At 46.9% G+C, this 26,028-nt stretch overlaps 1 protein-coding gene across 2 annotated transcripts in view; it reads right to left on the reverse strand.

Annotated features, from left to right (window-relative positions):
* Window positions 1-26,028, reverse strand: part of map2k4a (mitogen-activated protein kinase kinase 4a) — a 259,462-nt gene that overhangs the window by 167,908 nt on the left and 65,526 nt on the right. For both annotated transcript variants that reach the window (XM_072483113.1, XM_072483114.1), the window contains exon 2: window positions 17,163-17,291. In XM_072483113.1, coding sequence (XP_072339214.1) covers window positions 17,163-17,291 — 129 coding nt within the window. The remainder of the gene's footprint in view (window positions 1-17,162; window positions 17,292-26,028) is intronic.

The raw sequence follows: 26,028 nt of genomic DNA on the forward strand, positions 1-26,028 counted from the left end.
GCAAGCAGAATGTTGGCGCACCAGATCAGGAAAAGGGAGGCGGCCAAGGAGATAGGTAAAGTAGAGTAGAGGCGGGAATACTGTCCTGGACCCAGCGGGGGTGAAGGTGTTTAAGGACTTCTATAGTAAATTATATGAGTCGGAACCTCCGGCTGGGGTGGAGGGGATGAGGCAGCTTTTGGATCAGTTGAGGTTTCCGAGGGTAGATGAGGATCTGGTGGAAGTGCTGGGAGCCCCAATTGAGATTGAGGAAATAATCAAGGGGCTGGAGGGCATGCAGTCGGGCAAGGCCCCGGGGCCTGACTGCTACCCGGTGGAATACTATATATAGTTTTCAGAGATATTGAGCCCACTGCTAGTGAGGACATTTAATGAAGCAAGAGAGAAGGGAGTCCTCCCCCCAACAATGTCGCAAGCCTCGATTACATTGATCCTTAAACGGGAGAAAGATCCGGAGCAATGCGGATCATACAGGCCAATTTCTCTACTGAATGTGGACGCCAAACTGCTGGCTAAGATACTGGCCACAAGGATAGAGGACTGTGTCCCGGGGGTGATAGGGGAAGACCAGACGGGATTTGTAAAGGGCAGGCAACTCAAGGCCAATGTTCGAAGGCTTCTAAATGTTATTATGATGCCCTCAGAAGGAGGGGAGGTGGAGGTAGTGATGGATGCGGATAAGGCTTTTGATCGGGTGGAGTGGAGTGGGAGGCACTGGGAAGGTTTAGGTTTGGTGAGGGCTTTATTGACTCTGTGCGGTTGCTCTATCAGGCACCAGTAGCGAGTGCGCGTACGAACCGGCTAAGGTCGGGGTACTTTAAACTATACCGAGGGACGAGGCAAGGGTGCCACCTCTCCCCGTTACTGTTTGCTCTGGCCATAGAGCCGTCGGCTATGGCGTTAAGGGCCTCTGGGAACTGGAATAGGCTGGTTCAGGGGGGGGGGGGGGGGGGGGGGTGGTTTGCTCTGGCCATAGAGCCATTGACCATGGCGTTAAGAGCCTAGAAACTGGGAAGGGTTGTTTTGGGGGGGGGGGGGGGGGGGGGGGTTCAGCTCCGGGACTCGCTTTACGCAGATGACCTGCTCTTGTATATTACAGACCGGTTGGAGGGGATGGGGGAAGTAATGCGAATCCTGGGGGAATTCGGCAATTTGTCAGGGTATAAATTGAACATGGGGAAAAGCGAGATGTTCTCGATCCATGCAAGAGGACAGGAGAAGAGACTGGGAGAGCTGCCGCTTAGAATGACAAGGAAGGGACTTCCGGGTGCGGCGATGACCAGCTGAGTCACACGTTTCGGCAGCTCCCTGTGAAACGGACTTTTGGGCTCTTGATAGGAGCCCCAACGGCAATTTTGACGGCTAAAAACACTGTGCGGTAAACCAGAAGGGAATCCCCCCTGGTTACGGATGGAAAAAGGAGGAGAGAGTGGCCAGATTGCAGTGGATCCTTTAGAACAGCGGCAAGGAAGGCAAGCAAAAACCAAGATGGCGTCGGAAGGTGGCAGTTTAATATGGGGCCCTGAACAACAAGTTCTTGAAATGCTGTGTGGAAGAGATCAAAAAGGAAATGAAGAAAGAGCTGTTGGCCCCGATACTACAGGCGATCGAAGGGCTAAAGGAGGAACAAAAGACCCAGGAGCGGGAGCTTCGGGTCGTGAAGGCAAAGGCAGCCGAGAATGAGGACGATATACAGGGCCTGGTGGTGAAGACGGAGACGCAGGAGGCACATCAGAAACGATGTGTGGAAAGGTTGGAGGCACTGGAAAACAACGCAAGGAGGAACAACCTGAGGATTCTTGGTCTTCCTGAAGGTGTGGAGGGAGCGGACGTCGGGGCATATGTGAGCACGATGCTGCACTCGTTAATGGGAGCGGAGGCCCCGGCGGGTCCGCTGGAGGTGGAGGGAGCATACCGAGTGATGGCGAGAGGACCGAGAGCAGGAGAAATTCCCAGAGCCATAGTGGTGAGATTCCTCCGTTTTAAGGATAGAGAAATGGTCCTTAGATGGGCGAAGAAAACTCGGAGCAGTAAATGGGAGAACGCGGTGATCCGCGTTTATCAAGACTGGAGTGCGGAGGTGGCGAGAAGGAGGGCGAGCTTTAATCGGGCCAAGGCGGTGCTTCATAAAAAGAAGATAAAATTTGGAATGCTGCAACCGGCAAGACTGTGGGTCACATATCGAGGGAGGCACCACTACTTTGAGACGGCGGATGAAGCGTGGACTTTTATTGTGGAAGAAAAACTGGAATGAGCGGGTTATTAAAAAGAACATTCGAACAAAGTGGTGGGGCGAATGTGGGGGGCAAAGAGGGGTTTTATGTACTAATCCTGCGATGTGGTAACTTTTCTCTCTCCCACAGGTGGTGATGGGGGGAGGAGGGGAGGTGGAGGAGATGGGGCGTTGGCCATTGGGGGCAGGGCCAAGGGAGAAGCGCGGGCTTGGTTCCCGCGCTATGATAATCATGGCGGGAATAGAGAAGCAGGAAGGAGGGGGCGTCGCACGGTGCGAGCCGAGGTCAGCCAGAGTTTGCTGACTTCTGGGAGCAACATGGGGGGAGTAATTACGCTAGCGGGGGATCTAGCGGGGGGGGTGGGAGGGGGGAATTACTGGGTTGCTGCTGCTGGGGAGAGGGGGGAGCTGGTATGGGAGAGGATGGGCGGGGGGCACCGCCTGGGGGAGATACAGCTGCGTGGGAACCGGGTGAGGAGCTGGAAAAAGGTGATGGCTAATCGACAAGGGGGGGGGTAGGAAGCCCCCCAACTCGGCTGATCACGTGGAACGTGAGAGGGCTGAACGGGCCGATAAAGAGGGTACGGGTACTCGCACACCTTAAGAAACTTAAGGCAGATGTGGTTATGTTACAGGAAACGCACCTGAAACTGATAGACCAGGTTAGGCTACGCAAAGGATGGGTGGGGCAGGTGTTCCATTCGGGGCTAGATGCGAAAAACAGGGGGGTGGCTATATTAGTGGGGAAGCGGGTAATGTTCGAGGCAAAGACTATAGTGGCGGATAACGGGGGCAGATACGTGATGGTGAGTGGCAAACTACAGGGGGAGACGGTGGTTTTGGTAAACGTATATGCCCCGAACTGGGATGATGCCAATTTTATGAGGCGGATGCTAGGATGCATTCCGGACCTAGAGATGGGAAAGCTGATAATGGGGGGAGATTTTAATACGGCGTTGGAACCAGGGCTGGATAGGTCGAAGTCCAGGACTGGAAGGAGGCCGGCAGCAGCCAAGGTACTTAAAGATTTTATGGAGCAGATGGGAGGTGTAGACCCGTGGAGATTTAGCAGACCTAGGAGTAAGGAGTTCTCGTTTTTCTCCTATGTCCATAAAGTCTACTCGCGAATAGACTTTTTTGTGCTGGGTAGGGCATTGATCCCGAAGGTGAGGGGAACGGAGTATACGGCTATAGCCATTTCGGATCACGCTCCACACTGGGTGGACTTGGAGATAGGGGAGGAAACAGGAGGGCGCCCACCCTGGAGAATGGACATGGGACTAATGGCAGATGAGGGGGTGTGTCTAAGGGTGAGGGGGTGCATTGAAAAGTACTTGGAACTCAATGATAATGGGGAGGTCCAGGTGGGAGTGGTCTGGGAGGCGTTGAAGGCGGTGGTTAGAGGGGAGCTGATATCAATAAGGGCACATAAAGGGAAGCAGGAGAGTAAGGAACGGGAGCGGTTGCTGCAAGAACTTTTGAGGGTGGACAGACAATATGCGGAAGCACCGGAGGAGGGACTGTACAGGGAAAGGCAAAGGCTACATGTAGAATTTGACTTGCTGACTACAGGCACTGCAGAGGCACAATGGAGGAAGGCACAGGGTGTACAGTACGAATATGGGGAGAAGGCGAGCAGGTTGCTGGCACACCAATTGAGGAAAAGGGGAGCAGCGAGGGAAATAGGGGGAGTGAGGGATGAGGAAGGAGAGATGGAGCGGGGAGCGGAGAGAGTGAATGGAGTGTTCAAGACATTTTATAAAAAATTATATGAAGCTCAACCCCCGGATGGGAGGGAGAGAATGATGGGCTTCTTGGATCGGCTGGAATTTCCCAAGGTGGAAGAGCAGGAAAGGGTGGGACTGGGAGCACAGATCGAGGTAGAAGAAGTGGTGAAAGGAATTAGGAGCATGCAGGCGGGAAAGGCCCCTGGACCGGATGGATTCCCAGTCGAATTCTATAGAAAATATGTGGACTTGCTCGCCCCGGTACTGACGAGGACCTTTAATGAGGCAAAGGAAAGGGGACAACTGCCCCCGACTATGTCTGAAGCAACGATATCGCTTCTCTTAAAGAAGGAAAAGGACCCGCTACAATGCGGGTCCTATAGACCTATTTCCCTCCTAAATGTAGATGCCAAGGTCCTGGCCAAGGTAATGGCAATGAGAATAGAGGAATGTGTCCCGGGGGTGGTCCACGAGGACCAAACTGGGTTTGTGAAGGGGAGACAGCTGAACACGAATATACGGAGGTTGTTAGGGGTAATGATGATGGCCCCACCAGAGGGAGAAACGGAGATAGTAGTGGCGATGGATGCCGAGAAAGCATTTGATAGAGTGGAGTGGGATTATTTGTGGGAGGTGTTGAGGAGATTTGGTTTTGGAGAGGGGTATGTTAGATGAGTGCAGCTGTTGTATAGGGCCCCAGTGGCGAGCGTGGTCACGAATGGACGGGGATCTGCATATTTTCGGCTCCATAGAGGGACAAGGCAGGGATGCCCTCTGTCCCCATTATTGTTTGCACTGGCGATTGAGCCCCTGGCGATAGCGTTGAGGGGTTCCAAGAAGTGGAGGGGAGTACTTAGGGGAGGAGAAGAGCACCGGGTATCTTTGTATGCGGACGATTTGCTACTATACGTGGTGGACCCGGCGGAGGGGATGCCAGAAATAATGCGGATACTTGGGGAGTTTGGGGATTTTTCAGGGTGTAAATTGAACATGGGGAAAAGTGAGTTGTTTGTGGTGCATCCAGGGGAGCAGAGTAGAGAAATAGAGGACCTACCGTTGAGGAAGGTAACAAGGGACTTTCGTTACCTGGGGATCCAGATAGCTAAGAATTGGGGCACATTGCATAGGTTAAATTTAACGCGGTTGGTGGAACAGATGGAGGAGGATTTCAAGAGATGGGATATGGTATCCCTGTCAATGGCAGGGAGGGTGCAGGCGGTTAAGATGGTGGTCCTCCCGAGATTCCTCTTTGTGTTTCAGTGCCTCCCGGTGGTGATCACGAAGGCTTTTTATAAAGGGTTGAAAAGAGCATCATGGGTTTTGTGTGGGCCGGGAAGACCCCGAGAGTAAGGAAGGGATTCTTACAGCGTAGCAGGGATAGGGGGGGGCTGGCACTACCGAGCCTAAGTGAGTATTATTGGGCTGCTAATATTTCAATGGTGAGTAAGTGGATGGGAGAGGAGGGGGGAGCGGCGTGGAAGACATTAGAGAGGGCGTCCTGTAGGGGGACTAGCCTACAGGCTATGGTGACAGCCCCATTGCCGTTCTCACCGAGGAACTACACCACAAGCCCGGTGGTGGTGGCTACACTGAAGATTTGGGGACAGTGGAGACGGCATAGGGGAAAGACTGGAGCCTTGGGGGGGGTCCCCGATAAGAAACAACCATAGGTTTGCCCCGGGGGGAATGGATGGGGGATATGGAATGTGGCAAAGAGCAGGAATAACGCAACTGAAAGATCTGTTTGTGGATGGGAAGTTCGCGAGTCTGGGAGCGCTGACCGAGAAATATGGGTTGCCCCAAGGGAATGCATTCAGGTATATGCAACTGAGGGCTTTTGCAAGGCAACAGGTGAGGGAATTCCCGCAGCTCCCGACACAAGAGGTGCAGGACAGAGTGATCTCAAAGACATGGGTGAGGGATGGTAAGGTGTCAGATATATATAGGGAAATGAGGGACGAAGGGGAGACTATGGTAGATGAACTAAAAGGGAAATGGGAAGAAGAGCTGGGGGAGGAGATCGAGGAGGGGCTGTGGGCAGATGCCCTAAGCAGGGTAAACTCGTCGTCCTCATGTGCCAGGCTAAGCCTGATTCAGTTTAAGGTATTACACAGGGCACATATGACTGGAGCACGGCTCAGTAAATTTTTTGGGGTGGAGGATAGGTGTGCGAGGTGCTCGAGAAGCCCAGCGAATCATACCCATATGTTTTGGTCATGCCCGGCACTACAGGGGTTTTGGATGGGGGTGACAAAGGTGCTTTCAAAAGTAGTAGGAGTCCGGGTCGAACCAAGCTGGGGGTTGGCTATATTTGGGGTTGCACAAGAGCCGGGAGTGCAGGAGGCGAGAGGGGCCGATGTTTTGGCCTTTGCGTCCCTAGTAGCCCGGCGCAGGATATTGCTAATGTGGAAAGAAGCCAAGCCCCCGGGGGTGGAGACCTGGATAAATGACATGGCGGGGTTTATAAAGCTAGAGCGGATTCAGTTCGCCCTAAGGGGGTCGGCTCAAGGGTTCACCAGGCGGTGGCAACCGTTCGTCGAATACCTCGCAGAAAGATAGACGGAATGGGAAAAAGAAGGCAGCAGCAGCAGATTTCTGTTTGTCTTTCAGTGCCTCCCCATCTTCACCCCAAAGGCCTTTTCAAGCAGGTGAATAAGGTTATTTCGGGCTTTGTGTGGGCGGGTAAAACCGCGCAAGTGAAGAAAGTGTTGCTGGAGCACAGTCGGGGGGAGGGAGAGTTGGCACTGCCGAACCTCGGCAATTACTACTGGGCGGCTAATATAGCCATGATTAGGAAGTGGGTAGTGGGGGAGGGATCGGTATGGGAGCGGATGGAGGCGGCGTCATGCAAAGACACCAGTTAGGGAGCACTGATAACGGCACTTCTTCCATTCTCGCCGGCCCAATACTCCACAAGTCCGGTGGCGGCTCTGAGAATCTGGGGGCAATGGAGGAGATATAAGAGAGTGGATGGAACATCGGTTTGGACCCCGATTTATAATAATCATCGGTTTGTACCGGGTAGGCTAGGTGGTGGTTCCAGAGATGGCAAAGGACAGGAATTAGTAGGATGGGGGATCTGTTTATAGATGGGAGCTTTCCCAGCTTGAAAGCCTTGGAGGAAAAATTTGAATTGCCAGCAGAGATCGGGTTTAGGTATTTGCAGGTGCGGCCTTTCCGCTTCTGCCGCCACGGGGGATACAGGATAGAGAAGTCTCCAGTACCTGGATGGGAGAGGGGAAGATTTCAGATATTTACCAGGAGCTTTTGGAGGCAGAGGAAACTCCGGTGGAGGAAGTTAAGGGCAAGTGGGAGGACGAGCTAGGAGGAGAGATCGAGGCAGGTCTGTGGGCGGATGCCCTAAGCAGGGTTATACCTCCTCATCATGTGCCAGGCTTAGCTTGATACAACTTAAGGTAGTCCACCGGGCACACATAACAGCGGTTAGGAGGAGTAAGTTTTTCGGGGTAGAGGATGGGTGTGCGAGCTTGCTGAGCAAATCATGTCCACATGTTTTTGGGATGCCCGAAGCTTAGAGGGTTTTGTTAAGGCAATGTCCACGGTGCTAAAACACAGATGGTGCCGAGTCCGGAGGTAGTGATCTTTGGAATGTCGGAAGAGCTGGGAGTTCAGGGGGCGAAAGAGGCTGACGTCTTGGCCTTTGCCTCCCTGGTAGCCCGGAGACGGACTCAAAGCCCCCCCGAATGTCGAGACCTGGGTTAGTGACATGGCTGGGTTTCTCAGTCTCGAAAAGATAAAGTTCGCCTTAACAGGGTCAATGGTCGGGTTCACCCGGAGGTGGCAGCCATTCGCCAACTTTCTTGGGGAAAATTAAAATGTCAGCAGATGCAGTATTCCAAAGTTTGGGGGGGGGGGGGGGGGGAGGCAGATTGTTGTTTTATGGTTGGGGGGTGTGAAGATATTGGGATGGGGGGGGGGGGGATGTTTATTGTACCATGTTGATATCATTGTTAATGCTATTTTAATAAAAAATTTATAAAAACCTTAATAAAAATATTTTTTTAAAGAAACACCCCAGTACTTTCTCAATATTGGAATCCCAATAATAAAACAATAAATTGGACAAATCTGGACCATCTGACTGTCTATCCCTTTGGAGGAACACCCTACGGATTCTTGGGGTCTTATCCGCCCAAATTAAAGAGGATACAAATTTGACAAAGGAGGATTTGGGGAGAAAAGTGGGGAGACACTGAAAAAGTAAAAACCTCCGGAGGTTACATTCATTTTAATAGTCTGAACCAAAGACAGGGGGAGGTTACCCCAAGTCAGAATTGACCCCATTAACCAGGCTTGTGCAATTTAATTTCTGGAGCGAGGCCCAATCGTGTACCACCCGGATTCCCAAATAATGAAAACTAGCCCTGGCAGGGCGAAAAGTCAACATCCCCAGATCGGCTCGCCTCCCTGGGAGAATCACTGGAAAGTATTTGCTCTTGTCCAAATTCAACTTGCACCCAGAGAAGGGGCCAAAACACCTAAATAATAATAATAATCCTTATTATTGTCACAAGTAGGCTTACATGAACACTGCAATGAAGTTAGTGTGATAATTCCTTGGTAGCCACAATCCGGCGATTGTTCGGGTACACCGAGGGAGAATTCAGAATGTCCAATTCACCGAACAAGCACATCTTTCAGGACTTGTGGGAAGAAACCGGAGCGCCTGGAGCAAACCCACACAGACACGGGGAGAATGTGCAGACTCCGCACAGGCAGTGACCCAAGCTGGGAATCGATCCTGGGGCCCTGGCGTTGTGAAACAACAGTGCTAACCACTGTGCTACCATGCCGCCCAGCTTCATTATCTCATCCATAGTGGATATTGGGTGGGTAATATAAAAAAGCAGATCGTTTGCGTACAAGGCTACCCTATGCTCCCTTCCTCCACGATTTATCCCCTTCCACTTACTGGTTGATCTTCGTGCTATGGCCAGCAGTTCAATTGCTAAAGCAAAGTATTCAGTCGAAAATAACCCAAGCTCAAGGCAAGTTTGCGAACACTAGCGGTAAGGCCCTATACAGTAAACAAACCCAGGATTTGAACTTCTGCCCAAAACCAAACCTCCCAAGAATGTCAATGGCCGATAATTGCTGACCCTTGACAAATCCTATCTGGTCTTCAGAGATCACCTCTGGGAGGTAGTGCCACCACTTTTGTGAGCAATTTAGAGTCTGCATTCAAAAGCAAAACGGGTCGAAGCGATCCACATTTCGTAGTGTTCTTGTCCTTATCAAGGATCAGGGAAATAGAGGCCTTCGCAAGTGTAATGGGCAATGAATTCCGGCAGGGTGTCATTAAACATATCTAATATCAAACGGATCAAATGTCCTGCAAACTGCTTAAAAAACTCAACGGGGAACTCATCAAGGCCAGGAGCTTTACCCGTCGGCATTAACCCAATGCACTTCATAAATTCTTCAGGGCCCTATGGGATTCCAACTCTTCCTGCCTCTCCCTCTCCACCAATGGGAAGATAACCCATCCAAAAACTCCGCCATGACCGACCTCCCTTCCAGGGGCTCCAATCTATAGGGATCCTGATAAAATGTTTCAAAAGTCGTGTTGACCTTAGGTGGGATGGAAGCAAAACTGCCACTCCAGTCCTTTATTTGCACAATCCCCCAGGAAGCAGCCTGCCGCCTCATGATCTAAAAGACAACTGGCCTTCTCCCAATCTTCATAAAATACCCCCCTCGAACGTCGAAGCTGGCTCACCGCTCTCATGAGAATGTTGCTTTAAGAAATGTTTGGCTGCTCATGTTACTGCAGTGATGTCAGAGTGTGGGTGGAGCTGAGATCTGGTTCTGCTTTTTAGTTTCACTTTGAGAAAAGCTTGGGTGTGTCTCTGTCTTTTTGGTTTCGTTTTTCAGTGTGTTGCAGCTGAAGTCAGAAAAAGCGGCTGTACTGTTGATCTCTCTCTGCCATGAAGGACTATCTCTTAATCATTTGGTGAATTCAGAATTTTCAATGTTTTCAGTATTGAATGTAAACTCTGATGTGCTTCTGTTTAAAGGTTTGTTAAGTCTTCCGGGTGAAAAGGACAGCATACAGATTACTTAGTTTTGTATTCTTTGGGGGGTGTATTTGATTTACTGGTTGCTAAGATATTCACTCTTTGTTTTAGAAAGGTTAACTTGAATTCATAGAATAAACATTGTTTTGTTTTTAAAAAATACTGGTCCATTTCTGCTGTATCATACCTGCAGAGTGAGCCGTGTGCTCCCCATACCACAATCTATGAAAAGTTGTGGGTCAGGTGAACGCCATGATACACTTTGGGATTCTCTAAACCCTGACCCATAACACCACCTTACTTACTGATAGTAATTCAAATTGCATCTGCAGCTTTTTCCTACTCGCAAGCAATTCCAGGTTAGGGCCAAGCGGTACTGGTCATGGAATCCCTACAGTGAAGGAGGCCATACGGCCCATCGAGTTTTCACTGCCCCTCTGAAAGAGCACCCCAACTAGGCCCACTCCCCTGCCCCATCCCTGTAACCCCACCTAACCTTTGGATACTTGGGTGCAATTGATCACGGCCAATCCACCTAACCTGCACATTTTTGGAATGTGGGAGGAAACAGAGCATCCAGAGGAACCGCACGCAGACACGGGGAGAATATGCAAACTCCACACAGATAGTCATCCGAGGGCATAATTGAACCCGGGTCCCTGGTGCTGTGAGGCAGCAGTGCCAACCACTGTGCCACCATGTCACCCATAAGTCTACCTCAAGGATGGAGTCCACCAGCCTCTGCTGCTCCGCCCTCGCAGTCCTTTCCATGCATGCTTTGTAGGAAATTACCTCACCCCCCGATGACCACCTTAAGGGCTTCCCACAACGTAGGTGAGATAAAGTCGCTGTTATTAAATTTTACATATTCCCCTATGCGGAGGACATGTGTTTGCGAAATCCTGTCCGCCAACAACGACTTTGACACCCCTGATTGAATCAGAGATTTGGGCTTGGATCGGTCCGTCCTCGGATCCAGAACACAGTTTAAGTCACTCCCCATGATTAGCTGATGGGAGTCCAAATCAGGAATGGAGGCTGGCAGCTTGTTAATAAAACCCGTATCGTCCCGATTTGCAGCATAAACATTAACTGGACCACTGAGGACCCAGTAACAATCGCATGTCTACCATTAGGGTCCGTCGAGCAGCTGAAAATTTAACCCTTTTATCATTTAAAATTGCTGCATCCCAGGCCCTACCATCAAAGCCTGAATGAAAAACTTGTCTCAACCACTCCTTCCGCAATCCTGTTCGGTCCCTGACCCGCAAATAAGTCTCCTGCAGAAACACATAAGCATTCAAACTTAAGGTGAGCAAATACCCTCAACCATTTCATTGGGCTATTCACCCCCCTTACTTCCAGGTGACCAAACAAATTGAGAGGCTCTCCCTCTTCCCCCCCCACCCCACCTAGCCATTTCCACCAAGAGAGTACAGACACCAGGCCCACCCAAGATGGCCACCAAACACACCAGCAAGATGAAACAAAGAACAATCTGTAGTCACCGCCAGAAAACTACCCTGGCCCCCACCCCCTTCCCTCCACCTCCAAACAATACCACACCCAAATATACACAAAGAACAGTAAGGTGAAAAATAACCATTAAAACCTACTTCTATTAACCTTAACCTCAAATAAAACAAAAACACTAAGCTCATTATTTAAAACAAAACTAAAATAATGAGCTACAGTCACTCCCACCGCTTCGCTCCTTTTGGCTAGCAGGGCAGCACCAACTGAGAGTGAAGAAAAATGCTCACAGAAAAAAGACCCAAAGTATTTTTTTTTTTTTAAATCCCTTAAAACATAGTCCTCCAACACCGAGCTATATATATTTCTCATAACAGTTATTGCACATAGAGCAAAACCCCCATAACATTAAACCCTCTCCCCACCCAAATCCAACTTTCAAAACACTCAGCCCACACAAGAACAAAGAAATTCAAACGTGTACAAGTAATCCCAACAACTCCGCATATCCACATGCTCACCCCCAATGTCCAAAAACTTCAAAAACCTCCCAGCCCATATCATTTTACAAAATAATCCACCTCCTCCAGCGCATCGCAAAAATAGTCTTTCCCCTCAAAAGTCACTGAGCTACGCCGGGTATACAATCCAAATCAAACTCCACTTTTATACATGGTGGATTTGGCCTTGTTAATCGCGCCCGCTTCCTTGACAGCTCCGCATCAATGTCTTGATAGAGCCTGATGGTGAAGCCTTCCCATTTATAGTTGTATGTTCCTTAGCCCATCTCAGGACCCATTCTTTTTCCTGGAAGCTGTGAAACAATATCTGCTAGCATTGGTTTGTTGGGACGCATTTCTATCAGAGTGTCCGGTGGGCTCAATCCAGCTCGGGAGGGGATGTGAATCCACCCTCCCCACCAAACATCCTCGCAAGGTATTCTGTAGGAGTTGGGCCTCCCATCCCCTCTGGCAAACGCACAACTCTAATATTTTGATTTCTGGAACATTTCTCCAAATCGGCAGCAAGCATCTCAGCCATTAGTGTAGTGGCCGGAGTCCCAAAAGCTGCCCATGCCATTTTCCATCAGCCCCAAGAAGCCTCCGATTCCATTAACAAACTTCTGTTTTCAAGTTTCTTTGTCCTGGTCCTTCTGGGCATTTCCCTTGTGGCTCCTTAAACAAAAATACCCTCATGAACTGGGCTAAAAGTACAATACCCAAGCAGAAGCCACCTCGTGTACGTCATCTGCCCCCTACATACTGCCACTGGAAGTCATTCCCCAGAAGTAAAGAAGCAAGAACCGAAGCCGCTGCAAGTGGTACCCTGGCAACAATGAGATAGATGAGAATAAGGCCAGGTTTGTGCAATCCCATTCAATCCGGATGGTAGTGGAAATGCATTGGAGAATCGTGGTAAGCTTGTCAAGGTCAGCAGACAGGACTAGGAGAGATTACATACCATTACCAGTCACACAATGTCATTTGGGACTTTTATACTGTGGCAGGATCAGAAATCGGATTGGAGGGATTCAAACACCGAGTTCTGGCAAAAAGGCATGGATTTGGGAGGTAAGGATTTGGGAGGTAACAGTACATTCAAAGGCTTTGGAGAAGGGGCAGTTTTTGCAAGAACAGATAGGAATGGTTTTGTTTTGAGGAAAGGGATGACCATGCCAGACTTGAAGACTGGAACTATGGAAAGAGGGGTGAAATCAGCTGAGACCTTTTCCAGGAAGGAAAAATCCATTTGGAACTCAGTTCCTCAAAAGGTTGCTGGGCCGGGTGAATTTTTCAAGACTTAGGATCAAGAGATATTTGTTAAGTAAAGATAGCAAAGGAGATGAAGCTTAAGTACACAATTCAAGCTGATAGACAAATCAATCATGACGTAGCTAAATTATGGAACAGGTTTATGGGGCTGAATGGCCTATTCTTATTTCTATGATTCCCTTCCTTAAAGAAGCTAATTTACAAGCATCCTGGACATTTGTAGCAACAGTAACCGAGGTACTTTTGTTTACTGATTCTAAAAGAACATCCTAAAGCAAACTATTAGGGCTTATCCTCTCTTGTTAATACTATTTTTGACCATCACTAGAGGAAATCTGACCATGCATGTTTCACAAGGGCGGTACCATCTTTGTGATGTGCTCCTGCAACCAACTAAGATTTTTTTGAAACTGCTTTCAAGTAATTTGTCCAATTCAATATAGGTCACATTGAAGTAAAGCTTACAAACTACAATATTTTGATTCCGGAATGACAGTCCATAATCACCCAATTTAGCTAAATTGGGTGAAAGTTAATTAATCTCCAAACAGGCTATAAATTACATTAAACGTCTTGCTTAGATCTTTAGATGCGAGAAAGTTAATTTCAATCTTCATATTTTCATTGCACGAGAGAATATGATGAGTAGAATTCTCTAAAAAGCAAGCTTGGAAAGTTGCAATTAAGAACATGTAATTGCTTCTTTAGTTCTGCTTTAAAACTAATTTTACCAGGGAAAGTTTAAGTACTAAAGACATTTTAGAACTGCAACGTCACAAACAATTCAAAATATCTGCAATTGGAGGCAGTCCTTTATGCTTTCCTTTAACCCAGTGGGACATTCCACACCCAGATGAGAAAAGATTGGAGGAAGCTTGAGTGGAAAGTAAACACTGCCATGGCTGTTTGGGCCTGATTCTGTGTCATTTCTCTTTTGTAAATTTTGCAGAAGAGAAAGTCCATTTGTAAAAACTGTTTCTTCAAGAAGTATTTTACCAGACAGACCAGATGTGTTCAGACTGAACTGACTATAAATATTTCATAACCAAGCAGCAGTGAACACAATAACTACAGTTTAACACAGTAACTATTATAAGCATACAACAGATCCCACAAAAACAGAAATACTTTGAATCATTGATTCTCAATGCAACTATCGGAATTTAAACCTCAGGTCAAATGTCACCGAAATGTCAAAATATGCATCAACATGGAACTTCTTGGCTGGCTTCCCTTCACAACAGTTGAGTAAACGTAGGTAACAATGACAGTGCATTTTTAGAGTAAATAGGTACTCCGAATGCAGGTGGTCAAGATTACTACACACCACGTCTCAATGTCCCGCCCTCTACATTTCTTCAGAGCAATTTCTGAAGCAGTTTAGGAGGCGATTTCCCATTTTGAAACGCAACATTGATCACTATCATTGAAAAAATAAACCAAAACGTTAAGTATTTTAGAAATTTAAACCAAGTATCCACCCCCATTAAACAATAATGAGCAGAATATTTCTCTCAGTACATTTTCACTATAGTTAATGATTGATGTAAAGTAATTTTCACTTTGCACCACTACTAAAGTTGGTAGAATGAATCTGACATCCAATTCCTACTCAATCCTGACTCAACTGAGATAGCATAGAGGATGCAGTCTCACAATGCTCAGTTTGACACCATATCAGAGGGCAATTCCCGTACAGAATCAACCATGTTTCTAAATTGTTTAGAGGGTTCATTTGACTTTCTGACAGTCTACCTACCCTTACTTTAAGTTTTGAGAGGAGGGAGGTACGGTGACAAAGTGGTTAGCACTGCTGCCTCACAGCGCTGAGGACCCAGGTTCGATCCCAGCACTGGGTCACTGTCCTTGTGGACTTTGCACATTCTCCCCGTGTCTGCGTGGGTCTCACCCCCACAAACCCAATTATGTGCAGGGTAGGTAGATTGGCCACACTAAGTTGCCCTTTAATAGAAAAAATATAAGAACTGGGTACTCTAAATTTATTTTAAAAAAATATTTAAGGTTTGAGAGTCTCTCATCCCGGTGCTTGAAACATTTTAATTTCTAATTGTTCCTGCAAGCATCAAAACAAATGCAAAGTTCTCTCCGAAATAGGTACAGTTCATTTCTAGCTGGATATAGGGGATGGCACATCAAGAAGAAATGGAGTTTGCTGACTAATCTCAAACTAGTAGCTGCAGAGTGCACTCTTTTTAAAAAAATAATTAGTGTACCCAATTCATTTTTTCCAGTTAAGGGGCAATTTAGCATGGCCAATCCACCTATCCTGCACATCTTTTGGGCTGTGGGGGCGAAACCCACGCAAACACGGGGAGAATGTGCAAACTCCACATGGATAGTGACCCAGAGCTGGGATCGAACCTGGGACCTCGGCGCCGTGAGGCAGCAATGCTAACCACTCTGCCACCGTGCTGCCCAGAGTACACTCTTAAATTGCCAGCCTGACTTTAAACATCAAATATTTGCTACAATAACAAATGCAAAAGGAAAATTAGCACCTGAACAGACTTTTTCAGTTTCATCAAAATGTACTTCCTCTTTTTGAGAAGAGAAGACTGATCCAATAAATCTCACCTACTTTCAGAGAAGCTTGCGCAGAAAAAAAATGCAATTACATCCTGCAGTTGAAAAACACATTGGTCTCCTTTCTCTTTGCAAAAAGATATGCAAAGAAAAATGTTAGCCATTCAGCCCTTTCAGCCTGTTCTGCCATTCAATTAGACCATGGTAGATCTGTATCGCAAATCCATCTACTCTCAATTGTTTTCATAACATTTGATACACTTGCCTAACAAAAGTCTAGCAACATTTTCAATTGATCAACCTCAAAAGCCTTTTGGGAGATGAGAGTTCCCGACTCTCTCAATCCTTTGTGTGACAAAGCGATTGCTGACATCACAACAGAGTGGCTTTGCTTAAATTTTACATTACATTCCCTTTGTTCTGGACTTTCCCACCAGACAAATTTGTTTATCTCTATCTAACCTATTAATCCCTTTAACCAATTTGAACATCTTAATAAGATAAACCCTTAATCTCTGCACTCAAGGGAGTACAAAACTTAGTTTAATGGCCTAACAATTTAACCCCACATTACTTTTCTGAATTTACACTGCAGCCCCCCACCCCCACAAAGCCAATACAAACATTTTAGCAGTGCAATGCCAAGAACTGAATACAGTACTTGAAATAAGGTTCAACCAACCTTCATATCTGCCACCCCTTGTATCCTACACCCCCTCAAGATAAAGGTCAATATTTCATGAGCCGTACAGATTACTTTTCTCAGTATGTGGTGTGCATGCATACACATATACATATTCTAATCTGTCATATAACAAAGACCAGACCTACACAAGCACACAAAAAAGTCAAACACCAGGGCCTGTTCAACAGCACTCTGGCGCAATCAAGGGCTGCAACTGCCATTCTTTTATCTAAACAATGTCAGTTAAGGGGGAGTTGAGGACAGGATCCCCAAGTACCGAGGATACCCTCCTCTCCAATTCCCAGAAGAATGTCCAAGTCCACAATCAAACCTAAGAACACCTCGATAATGGGCCCAACAAAACCTTCAGAAATCAAGAACTTGGAACACAAAAATATAAATCAAAAGTCAGCAACATTGTCTGTAGTCATCTTAACATCATTAACTGTTGACTGACAGAGTGGAATTTGATGCCCTTATGGTAACTGATATGTACCATGTCCACATTCCATGCACAATAATTCTCTAACAGCCGAAAATTAGTTGTTAATGCATAGTCTGATAAATTGTCTTCCTCTGTTAGAACTCCTATTTAGTCACACCCTAAATTGCACCAATTTATTCTGAGATTCATGGGCAGAGGGATAGGTGGGCAGGGCAATAAGCAGCAAGATAATGTAGGTCACTAACCAAAAGTGTAGTAGTCCTCATTTTTTGAATGAAGTTCTCCTCCACATACCAATTTTCCCACCCTCCTCCCCTCTGGATCTTGGTCTGGGCTGAGGAAGGGCTTCTGTTTGAGATTTCTGTGTTTCAATTCTGTTTGAAAAACACAAAATAAAAACATGTTACAGATAGGGCAATTTTACCTACCAAAGAGACAAACTGGATCTCTTTTTTAATTAATGTAGTACATATAAAAAAAACATTAAAAGTTCCTTTAATGCATTTATTATTATTGACTTCAATATAGTAGTTTATAAGATCTATAGTAATGGCATATTCTACTCAAAACAGTATACCAGAAAACCACGAAAGCCAGAATAGCATACATTACTTTAATTAATTCAATAATTGGTCTCTTTTTAAAAACAGACTGTCATTCAAAATTTCAAGACATCCTACGTGCAAACATCCATGCTCCTCTCCCTCAGCTATGGACTCACTTCCTTCAATGGTTTCCTAGCCAGCCTGCCATTGTCCACTCCCATAAGCCTTGACGGTCTCAGCCAACCTACCTTTGCAACATCCTCCAGTTCCACACCCATCCAACAAGCTCTCTGCTCTTCTGACTGCCACAGTTGTGTGACGCACCCCCAACACTACACACCCCTCCGTCCCTGCCACAAGGTCTGGCCATCAATCCCTTCTTTCCACCACTTACCTTCAGCCAACCAGATTATAGCTTCTGGAAATTTCCCTTTTACCATCTCCAACAGACCATTCATTACCGGCCTTTGAGACCCTCCTTAAAATTAAGGTGTACTAGTACGGCCCCGATCACGCAAAAAGGCTAACAGCAAGCATGATGGAAAAATGGTCAGCTTTGAATTGACATATCCAAAAAAGATCACAAATTGCAAAAATAGAGGTATACAGGAAATAACTCCATGCACAAATCGACACCTAAAAAACCACAGACGTCATCGAGGCTCGTCCAAAACGTGTTGACCCAGACAGAATGCAACACCTAGACCACAGACCTCATTAAAGCTCGTGTTGACCCAGACAGAATTCAACATCCTGAAACCACAAGGTACAAGTTCACGTTGCATATTGGAAAACAATGGCTGCATAACGAACAGCTTGTTGGAGATGGTAAAAGAGAAATTTGCAGAAGCTATAATCTGGTTGACTGAAGGCAAGTGGTGGAAAGAAAGGATTGATGGCCAGATTTTGTGGCAGTGACGGAGGTGTGTGGTGTTGGGAAGCAATGCGTCTCACAACTGTGACAGTCAGAAAACAATGGTTGCATAACAAACTGATGTGGTTAGGAAAACTAGGTAATTCGGCCTGTTGTTCTCTCAGAGCCGAATTGTTAATGGCGGGAAAGGCACAATCCCTTCCATGGAACACGCACAAAAATCGAGCTGAGGCCATTTCTCTAGCATAATCCATGGGATGAAGATCACAGATGCAACACCCAGAGTTGGGACTCGGTGACAAAAGACCTCCGGAAAAGGAAGGACCTCGCCAGTACTTATACGGGGTAATATCTACTTAAATATCCAGAGCTGAGTGTCTTGGGACAATTCTGACCATTAGTAAAGAATAAGAATTGCATGCATAGCGTATTTTATTGAAGTTTATGTGACAAAAACATGTGGAATCATAAGTTATAGTGTTGAGCATTTGTTTGAGAACGTAAACTGTTTGACCTCTTAAAGAGTACAGAGGCCAAGAGGGTCAACAGTCTTTTAGCCGGACTTGTTCTGACCCCTACAACCAAACACTCATCTTGAGATTTGGTAGGCAGAGGGCGAAAGAATTTCCGTTTTACTCCCATGTGTACTCCAGAATAGATTTCTTCGCAGTGGATAAGACGTTGTTTGCAGGTGTGGTAGATGTCGAATATTCGGCAATAGTGGTGCCGGACCATGCCCCGCACTGGGTGGATTTACGAGTGAGCAAGGGGCGGGCCCAGCACCTGCACTGGAGGTCGGATGTGGGACTGTTAGTGGAGGAAGAGGTGTGTGAGCAGGTGAGGAAGTCCATCCGGGTGCATGTTGAGATTAATGACACGGGGGAGATTTCTGCAGGTAAGGTTTGGGAGGCACTGAAAGCAGACGTCAGGGGGGTGTTTATTTCAATTCGGGCACACATGGAGAAGGTGGAGCGGGTGGAGATAGAAAGGCTAGTGGAGGAAATCTTGCAGGTGGACAGGAGATAAGCAGAGGCCCTGGAGGAAGGGCTGTTAAAGGAATGCCAGAGTTTACAAATGGAATTCGGGTTGTTATCCACGGGTACGGAGGTAGGAGGTACGGAGTTGCGAAGGGCGAGAGGGGCGGTAAAGGATTATGGAGAGAAAGCGAGCAGGATGTTAGCGCACCAGTTGAGGAAGCAGGAGGCGGCGAGAGAGATTGGGAAAGTGAAGGACACAGGCGGGAATACAGTCTTGGACCCGGTGGGCAACGAATGGGATGTTTACAGTCGTCGATCTCCCTTACTTTAAAACGGGATAAGGACCTGGAAAACTGTGGGTCGTACAGGCCGATCTCCCTGTTAAATGTGGATGCCAAACTATTGCTGAAGATCCTGGCCACAAGGATCGAAGACTGCGTCCCAGGGGTAATAGGGGAGGACCAGACGGGGTTTGTTAAGGGGCGGCATTTGGCGACCAACATTAGGAGCTTACTTAATGTAATTATGTTGCCTCCAGAGAGGCATGAGATTGAGGTTGTGTTGGCCATGGATGGAGAGAAGGTCTTTGATCGGGTGGAGGGGGAATACTTATGGGACGCCCTGGGGCGGTTTGGGTTTGGGCAGGGATTTGTGGACTGGGTCCGGTTGCTATACCAGGCACCAGTGGCAAGTGTGCGGATGAATCAGGCAAGATCTGAGTACTTCAGGTTGCACCGGGGGATGAGGCAAGGATGTCCACTTTCTCCACTGTTGTTTGCCTTGGCTATAGAGCTGTTGGCATTGAGAGCAACAAGGGTCTGGCAGGGGGGGTAGTACAGGGGTTGGGGGGGGTAGAGCACAGGGTCTTGCTCTACGCGGACGATCTACCTCTGTACATATTGGACCCGCTGGGGGGGGATTGAAGAGATTAAGGTGATATTTGAGGAATTGGGCCGGTTTTCGGGATACAAATTGAATATGGGTAAGAGTGAGGTCTTTGCGATCCAGGCGAGGGGCAGGAGAAGAGATTGGATGAGATGTCGTTCAAGGTGGTGGGAGGGAGCTTTCGATATTTGGGTATCCAGGTGGCGGAGTGGGAGCAGCTGCATAAACTGAATTTGGGTCGGTTGGTAGATAAATGAGGGGGGACTTTCGGATGTGGGGTGCACACCCGTTGACATTGGCGGAGCGGGTTCAGACAGTTAAAATGGCAGTCCTCCATTGGTTTTTGTTTGTTTTTCAGTGCCTTCTGATTTTTATCCCCAAGAAAGTGAACGTAGAGATCTCGGGATTTGTTTGGGCGAGTGGAGGTGCTGCTGGAGCAGGGGCGGGGCAGGGCTGGCTCTCCCGAATTTCATTAGTTACTACTGAAGCGGCGAATATTGCGATGGTCAGGAAGTGGGGAGTGGGAGTGGGGTCGGTATGGGAGCGGTAGAAGCAGCATCATATAAGGACACAAGTTCGGGGGGGGCATTGTTAACGGCACCTCTGCCGCTCTCGCCTGCTCGGTAGTGCTGGCAGCCCCGAGGGTGTGGGGACAGTGGAGGCAGCTCATGGGGTGTTGGGGGGGGGGGGGGTCAGTGTGGGCACCAATATGTGATAACCACCGGTTCGCTCCGGGGGGGGAGCTGGACGGGGGATTTTGGAGGTGGCGGCGGATAGGAATCGAGAGATTTGGGGATCTCTTTATTGATGAGGGTTTCCCGGGTGTGGAGGAGCTGAAGAAGGAGTTTGAGTTGCGGGGGGTGGATGGATTCTGGATCTGCAGGCAAGGGATTTTGTGCAGAGGCAGGTTTCGACCTTCCCACGCCTGCCACCCCAGGGGCTACAGGATAAGGTGGTGTCGAGAACAGGAGTAGGAGAGGGGGAGGTCTCAAGAGATGTATAAGGAGCTGATGGAGTGGGAGTGAGCCCTGATAGGGGAGGTGTAGAGAAAATGGGAAGAAGAGCTGGGTGAGGAGTTGGAGGCTGGGTTATGGGAGGAGGCCCTGAGAATAATGCAACCTCGTCATGCGCCAGGCTCAGCCTGATAGTTTAAGGTGGTCCACAGGGCACACATGACTGTGGCCCGGATGAGCAGGTGGAGTATAGGTGTGGGCGTTGTGCGTGGGGTCCTGCAAACCATGTCCATATGTTTTGGGCCTGTCCGAGGCCGAGGGGTTTCGGGGGGGGGGGGGGGGGGGGAGGCGGCACGGGAGAGACGGATAAGGACAGGAGAACCAACGGAGGGGTGGCTGGGGAAGGTGTTTGTGTAAGCCATGTTGGCTGGGGATTGTGCTTGGGGCTTTGATGGCTATATTGTTGTGTTTTTGTTGCCATTTGATGTTGAAAATTGTTAAAATCCCACATGACAGTAGCTCAGATGAGTAGGTTCTTCGATGAGGTGGAGGACAGATGTGGGCAGTGTGGGGTTAGCCCGGCTAACCATGTTCATATGTTTTGGGCATATCCGAAACTGAGGGAATTCTGGCAAGGGTTTGCAGATGTTATGTCGGAAGTCCTGGAAGGTAGGGTAACTCCGAGTCCAGAATTAGCAATATCTGGGGTGTCGGAAGATCTGGGGGCAAAGGGGGGGGGGAGGGAGGCCAATATCCTGGCCTTCTCCTCCTGTGTGGCCCGGAGACGGACCTTGCTGAGATGGAGGGACTCGGAGCCCCCAAAATCAGTTTCTCAGTCTGGAGAAAATCAAGTTCGCTCTAAGAGGATCAATGCAGGGATTCACCTGGAGTTGGCAGCCGTTCATCGATTTCTTTAACAAAAACTGAACGTCAGCAGTGAGGGGGAAAGGGGAAAAAAGCGGGGGGGGGGGGGGGGAAGAGGAGGAAAATAGGAGGCATGGTAATGTTAAATAAGGACAGGGAATTTAGTATACAGGTAATTGGGGACGGGGCGGGAGAAGTGGTGTACATGGTTTATTGTTTGTTGTTATTTTAGGGGGTATATTGTGCGTCGACCCACGCAGTTGTTTTAGAAATGTCAATATGTTAAATTGTGAAAATTACAAATGCTTCAATAAAATATTTTCTTAAAAAAAAGACTAGCTTTCGTTATCTGGGTTCCGCCAGATGGCCCACAATTGGGCCTCACTTTATTAAGTAAATTACACTAGTCTGGTTGATGGTGTCAAGTCAGATTTACAGTGATGGGATAACCCCCCCCCTGTCTTTGGCGGGCAGAGTTCAGACTATTAAAATGAATGTACTCCCGAGGTTTTTATTTCTTTTTCAGTGTCCTTTTCGTAGAGTCCTTTTTTGTCAAAGTCAATAAATTAATATCCTCCTTTACCTGGGCGGATAAGGCGTCAGGGAATTGGCTTTTCTCTCCTTTCCCTTGGCACCATCCTCTTCCCTATTGAAGAAAATTTTGTCTTGGTTGGGTCGGATGGGGGAACTATTTTGGGCATATATAGCCATATCCTCTCATCAGAGTCAGCTCCATTGAGAGAGGGGAGGACGAAATGGGAGGGCAAGTTGGGTCCCATTCTAGATGAGATTTGGAGTGAGGCTCTTCGCAGCGTGAACTCCACATCTTTGTGTTTGCAGCGAAGTCTGATCCAATTCAAGATGGTGCACAGGGCGCATCTGACTAAAGCGAGGGTGAGTGGGTTTTTCTCTGGGGTGGAGGACAAGTGTGAGCATTGCTCTAGGGGGCCAGCTAACTACACTCCTATGTTCTGATCTTGTCCCAAGTTGGCATGCATTTAGGCCTCTTTCTTCAACACCATGTCAGAGATACTTAATGTTGATCTGGAGCCCTGTCCGATGGTGGTCATTTTCAAAGTATCAGACTCACCGGTGCTTCAGGCGGGGGTGAAGGCGATGTCCCCGCCTTCGCCTCATTGATAGCCCAGAGACCTGCTTGGGTAAAGGTCTTCTACTCCACCCAGTGCTTTGGCTTGGTTGAGTGACCTCATGTCTTTCTTGCATTGAGAAGCTTAAGTGCACCATTTCAGCATCGGTGGAAGGATTACTTTTTAAGGAGCTAGTCACCAACAGCCGTTTTGGGGGGTTATGTTAATGTGAGCTTTTGCTCATTAGTCTCGTTCTTTTATTGTGTAACTTTGGTGAATTGTTTTGTATGATTTTGTTTATTATGAAAAAAATTAATAAACATCATTTTTAAAAAGGGAATTTGTGTTTAACTGATCGGTTAAGAGTTTTTGGACATAGTAACTTTGAAGGTGGATAACGGGCAACCAGTAGATTTGTTTATTTGGATTTCCAAAAGGTCATCTTCGGATTGACAAGCTCTAAATTCTCCTTAAAGAACACACAAAAATCCAGTGATCATAAGCATAAGACTTCCTACAAATCAAAGAAAATGCATCCTTCAATGCTTCAAATGTAGATGGATCCAACAGACTCAAGGTGGTAAGCAGTGTTAGGAGACAGAATTCTTTATTCTGCTCACAGTCACACTGGTGCAGCCTGGATGATGTTCCCTGTTACTTTATTGGTTACTCTTTGAACTGCCATTTTGTCACGTGGACCGAGGTACAGTGAAAAGTATTGTTCTGTGTACAATCCAAGCAGATAATTCCATGCATGAAAAATACATAGGACATACGATAAATACACAATATAAACACAGAGATTTGGACATCGGGTGAAGCATAAGCAGTGTAGTGCTAACAACAGTAGACAAGGTGCGTAGAGAGATTAAGTTCAGTCCGTAAGAGGGTCATTCAGGTGTCTGGTAACAGCGGGTAGAAGCCGTTTTTGAATCCGTTAGTGCGTGTTCTCGGACTTTTGTATCTTCTGCCCGATGGAAGAGGTTGAAAGAGAGAATAACCCAGGTGGGAAGGGTCTTTGATTATGCTGCCTGCTTTCCCAAGGCAAAGGGAGGAGTAGTCACAGTCAATGGATGGGAGGCGGGTTGTGTGATGGACTGGGCTGTGTTCACAATTCTCTGTAGTTTCTTACGGTCTTGGGTCAAGCAGTTTCCATACCAAGCTGTGTCAGCCAGAAAGGCTGCTTTCTATGGTGCATCGGTAAAAATTTATAATGTGGACGTGCCAAATTTCCTTAGTTTCCTCAGGAGGTATAGGCACTGTTGTGCTTCTTGTGCAGCATGGGTAGACCAGGACAGACTGTTGGTGATGCGTATACCTAGGAATTTGAAGCTATCAACCATCTCCATTGTTGCAGACAGGGGTGTTCCACACTTCGCTTCCTGAAGTCGATGACCAACTCCTTAGTTTTAATGACATTGAGGGAGAGATTGTAGTTGTTGCACCGTGCCACTAGGTTCTCTATCTCCCTTGTGCACTGACTCATCATTGTTTGAGATCCAACCCACTACAGTCCTGTCATAAGCATTGATATTATTGGGAAGTCCCATAAACTCTAGCATCAGGCGTCTCAGCAAGACAAAGGCCTTCAACTTAATCAGTGATATTACAAAGAGACAAGAAGCTTTCAGGTTTTTTTAAAAAATGTACAAGAATGGATGAAAATAGCTTTAATGTCTATTATGCTATAAACCTTAATAAGAAACAAGGATAGCAGTCAAAATAATTTTTCAAAGGGTGGTTTCAATAATTCACCTTTCTGATTTGGTCGGTTTTGCTGAACAATTATAGATTTTCTAATATCTTCAGTAATATTCCACTACCACTTTTTTCCCATTTTTCTTTTTTTTTTTAATATGTAAATTTGAGTGCCCAATTCATTTTTTCCAATTAAGGGGCAATTTAGCGTGACCAATCCACCTACCCCCTTTTCACCTACAGTTTCAATTACATACTTAAAAATTAGAAAGACAGCAGTAAATGCAAAGCATGTTGACAAAGCAAGAGGGAGTGGAAAGCAAAAGCGTGTCAAAGAATAAGAGTGTATGCACAACTGAGGAACAGGGAAAAGTATCAGTAAGATTGATCATAAGGAAACGTACAGACAGTTAACAGCCAAGTGCAGCATAAGTTAATGTATCAAAGGCAAATAGAACCAGTTACTGTTTCAGTGGATGATTTCAAGTCGTGACCAGAAAGTGACAAACCTATCAAACTGGGCACTGAAAGAATCTGAATTGTCTGACTGACCTTTTCTCAACTTTACATTCTTATGTTTATGATTGGCGATCCAGGAGCCTACTACTACCACCAGCTATTCCGAAAGCCAAACTGCAATGGACATTAGTCTTCAGTTCGATACTGTACTTTGAAACTTGGCAAACTAAGCATTTATTTTAAGATATTACTTTCTAAAGACAACATTTCAGAATTATATTTTTCCATTTCTTGCTCATATTTCCTACAACACGAAGCAGAGTTATGGAAGTATTGTTTGTTCAGGCTGGAGCCAGTAAAACTGATTGTATAAAATATTGTTTTTGAGCTAAATTGTCATAAATCTAATACTTTCCTTTAAAGAGGCAATATTGATGCAAGTACCTTCAAGTATTTGTTAAATTGAGAATATTCACACTTTTTCTGTGGGTAAAACATTAACCTCAGGAGAACTGACTGACAATTAATTTTCTCATTAGCGTAAAATGTCTTGAGCTCCATCTCCCTACCCCTTAATAATTCTGGTTAATACCATACAAAAACACCCCAATACATGCTGAAGAAATTAAACGGCTAAATAGTGGGTGGCAAATAATGCTTTATGAGGAGAACATGGAATTCCCAGTTATTGGCACAGTTTCTGAGGGCTGCGCAGCTACTTTGCATGCTGCGTCCCACTCCCATTTCCTAACATGCAAGGGGATGCAC

Source organism: Scyliorhinus torazame, chromosome 18, assembly GCF_047496885.1.
Source record: "Scyliorhinus torazame isolate Kashiwa2021f chromosome 18, sScyTor2.1, whole genome shotgun sequence".
Lineage (NCBI taxonomy): Eukaryota > Metazoa > Chordata > Chondrichthyes > Carcharhiniformes > Scyliorhinidae > Scyliorhinus > Scyliorhinus torazame.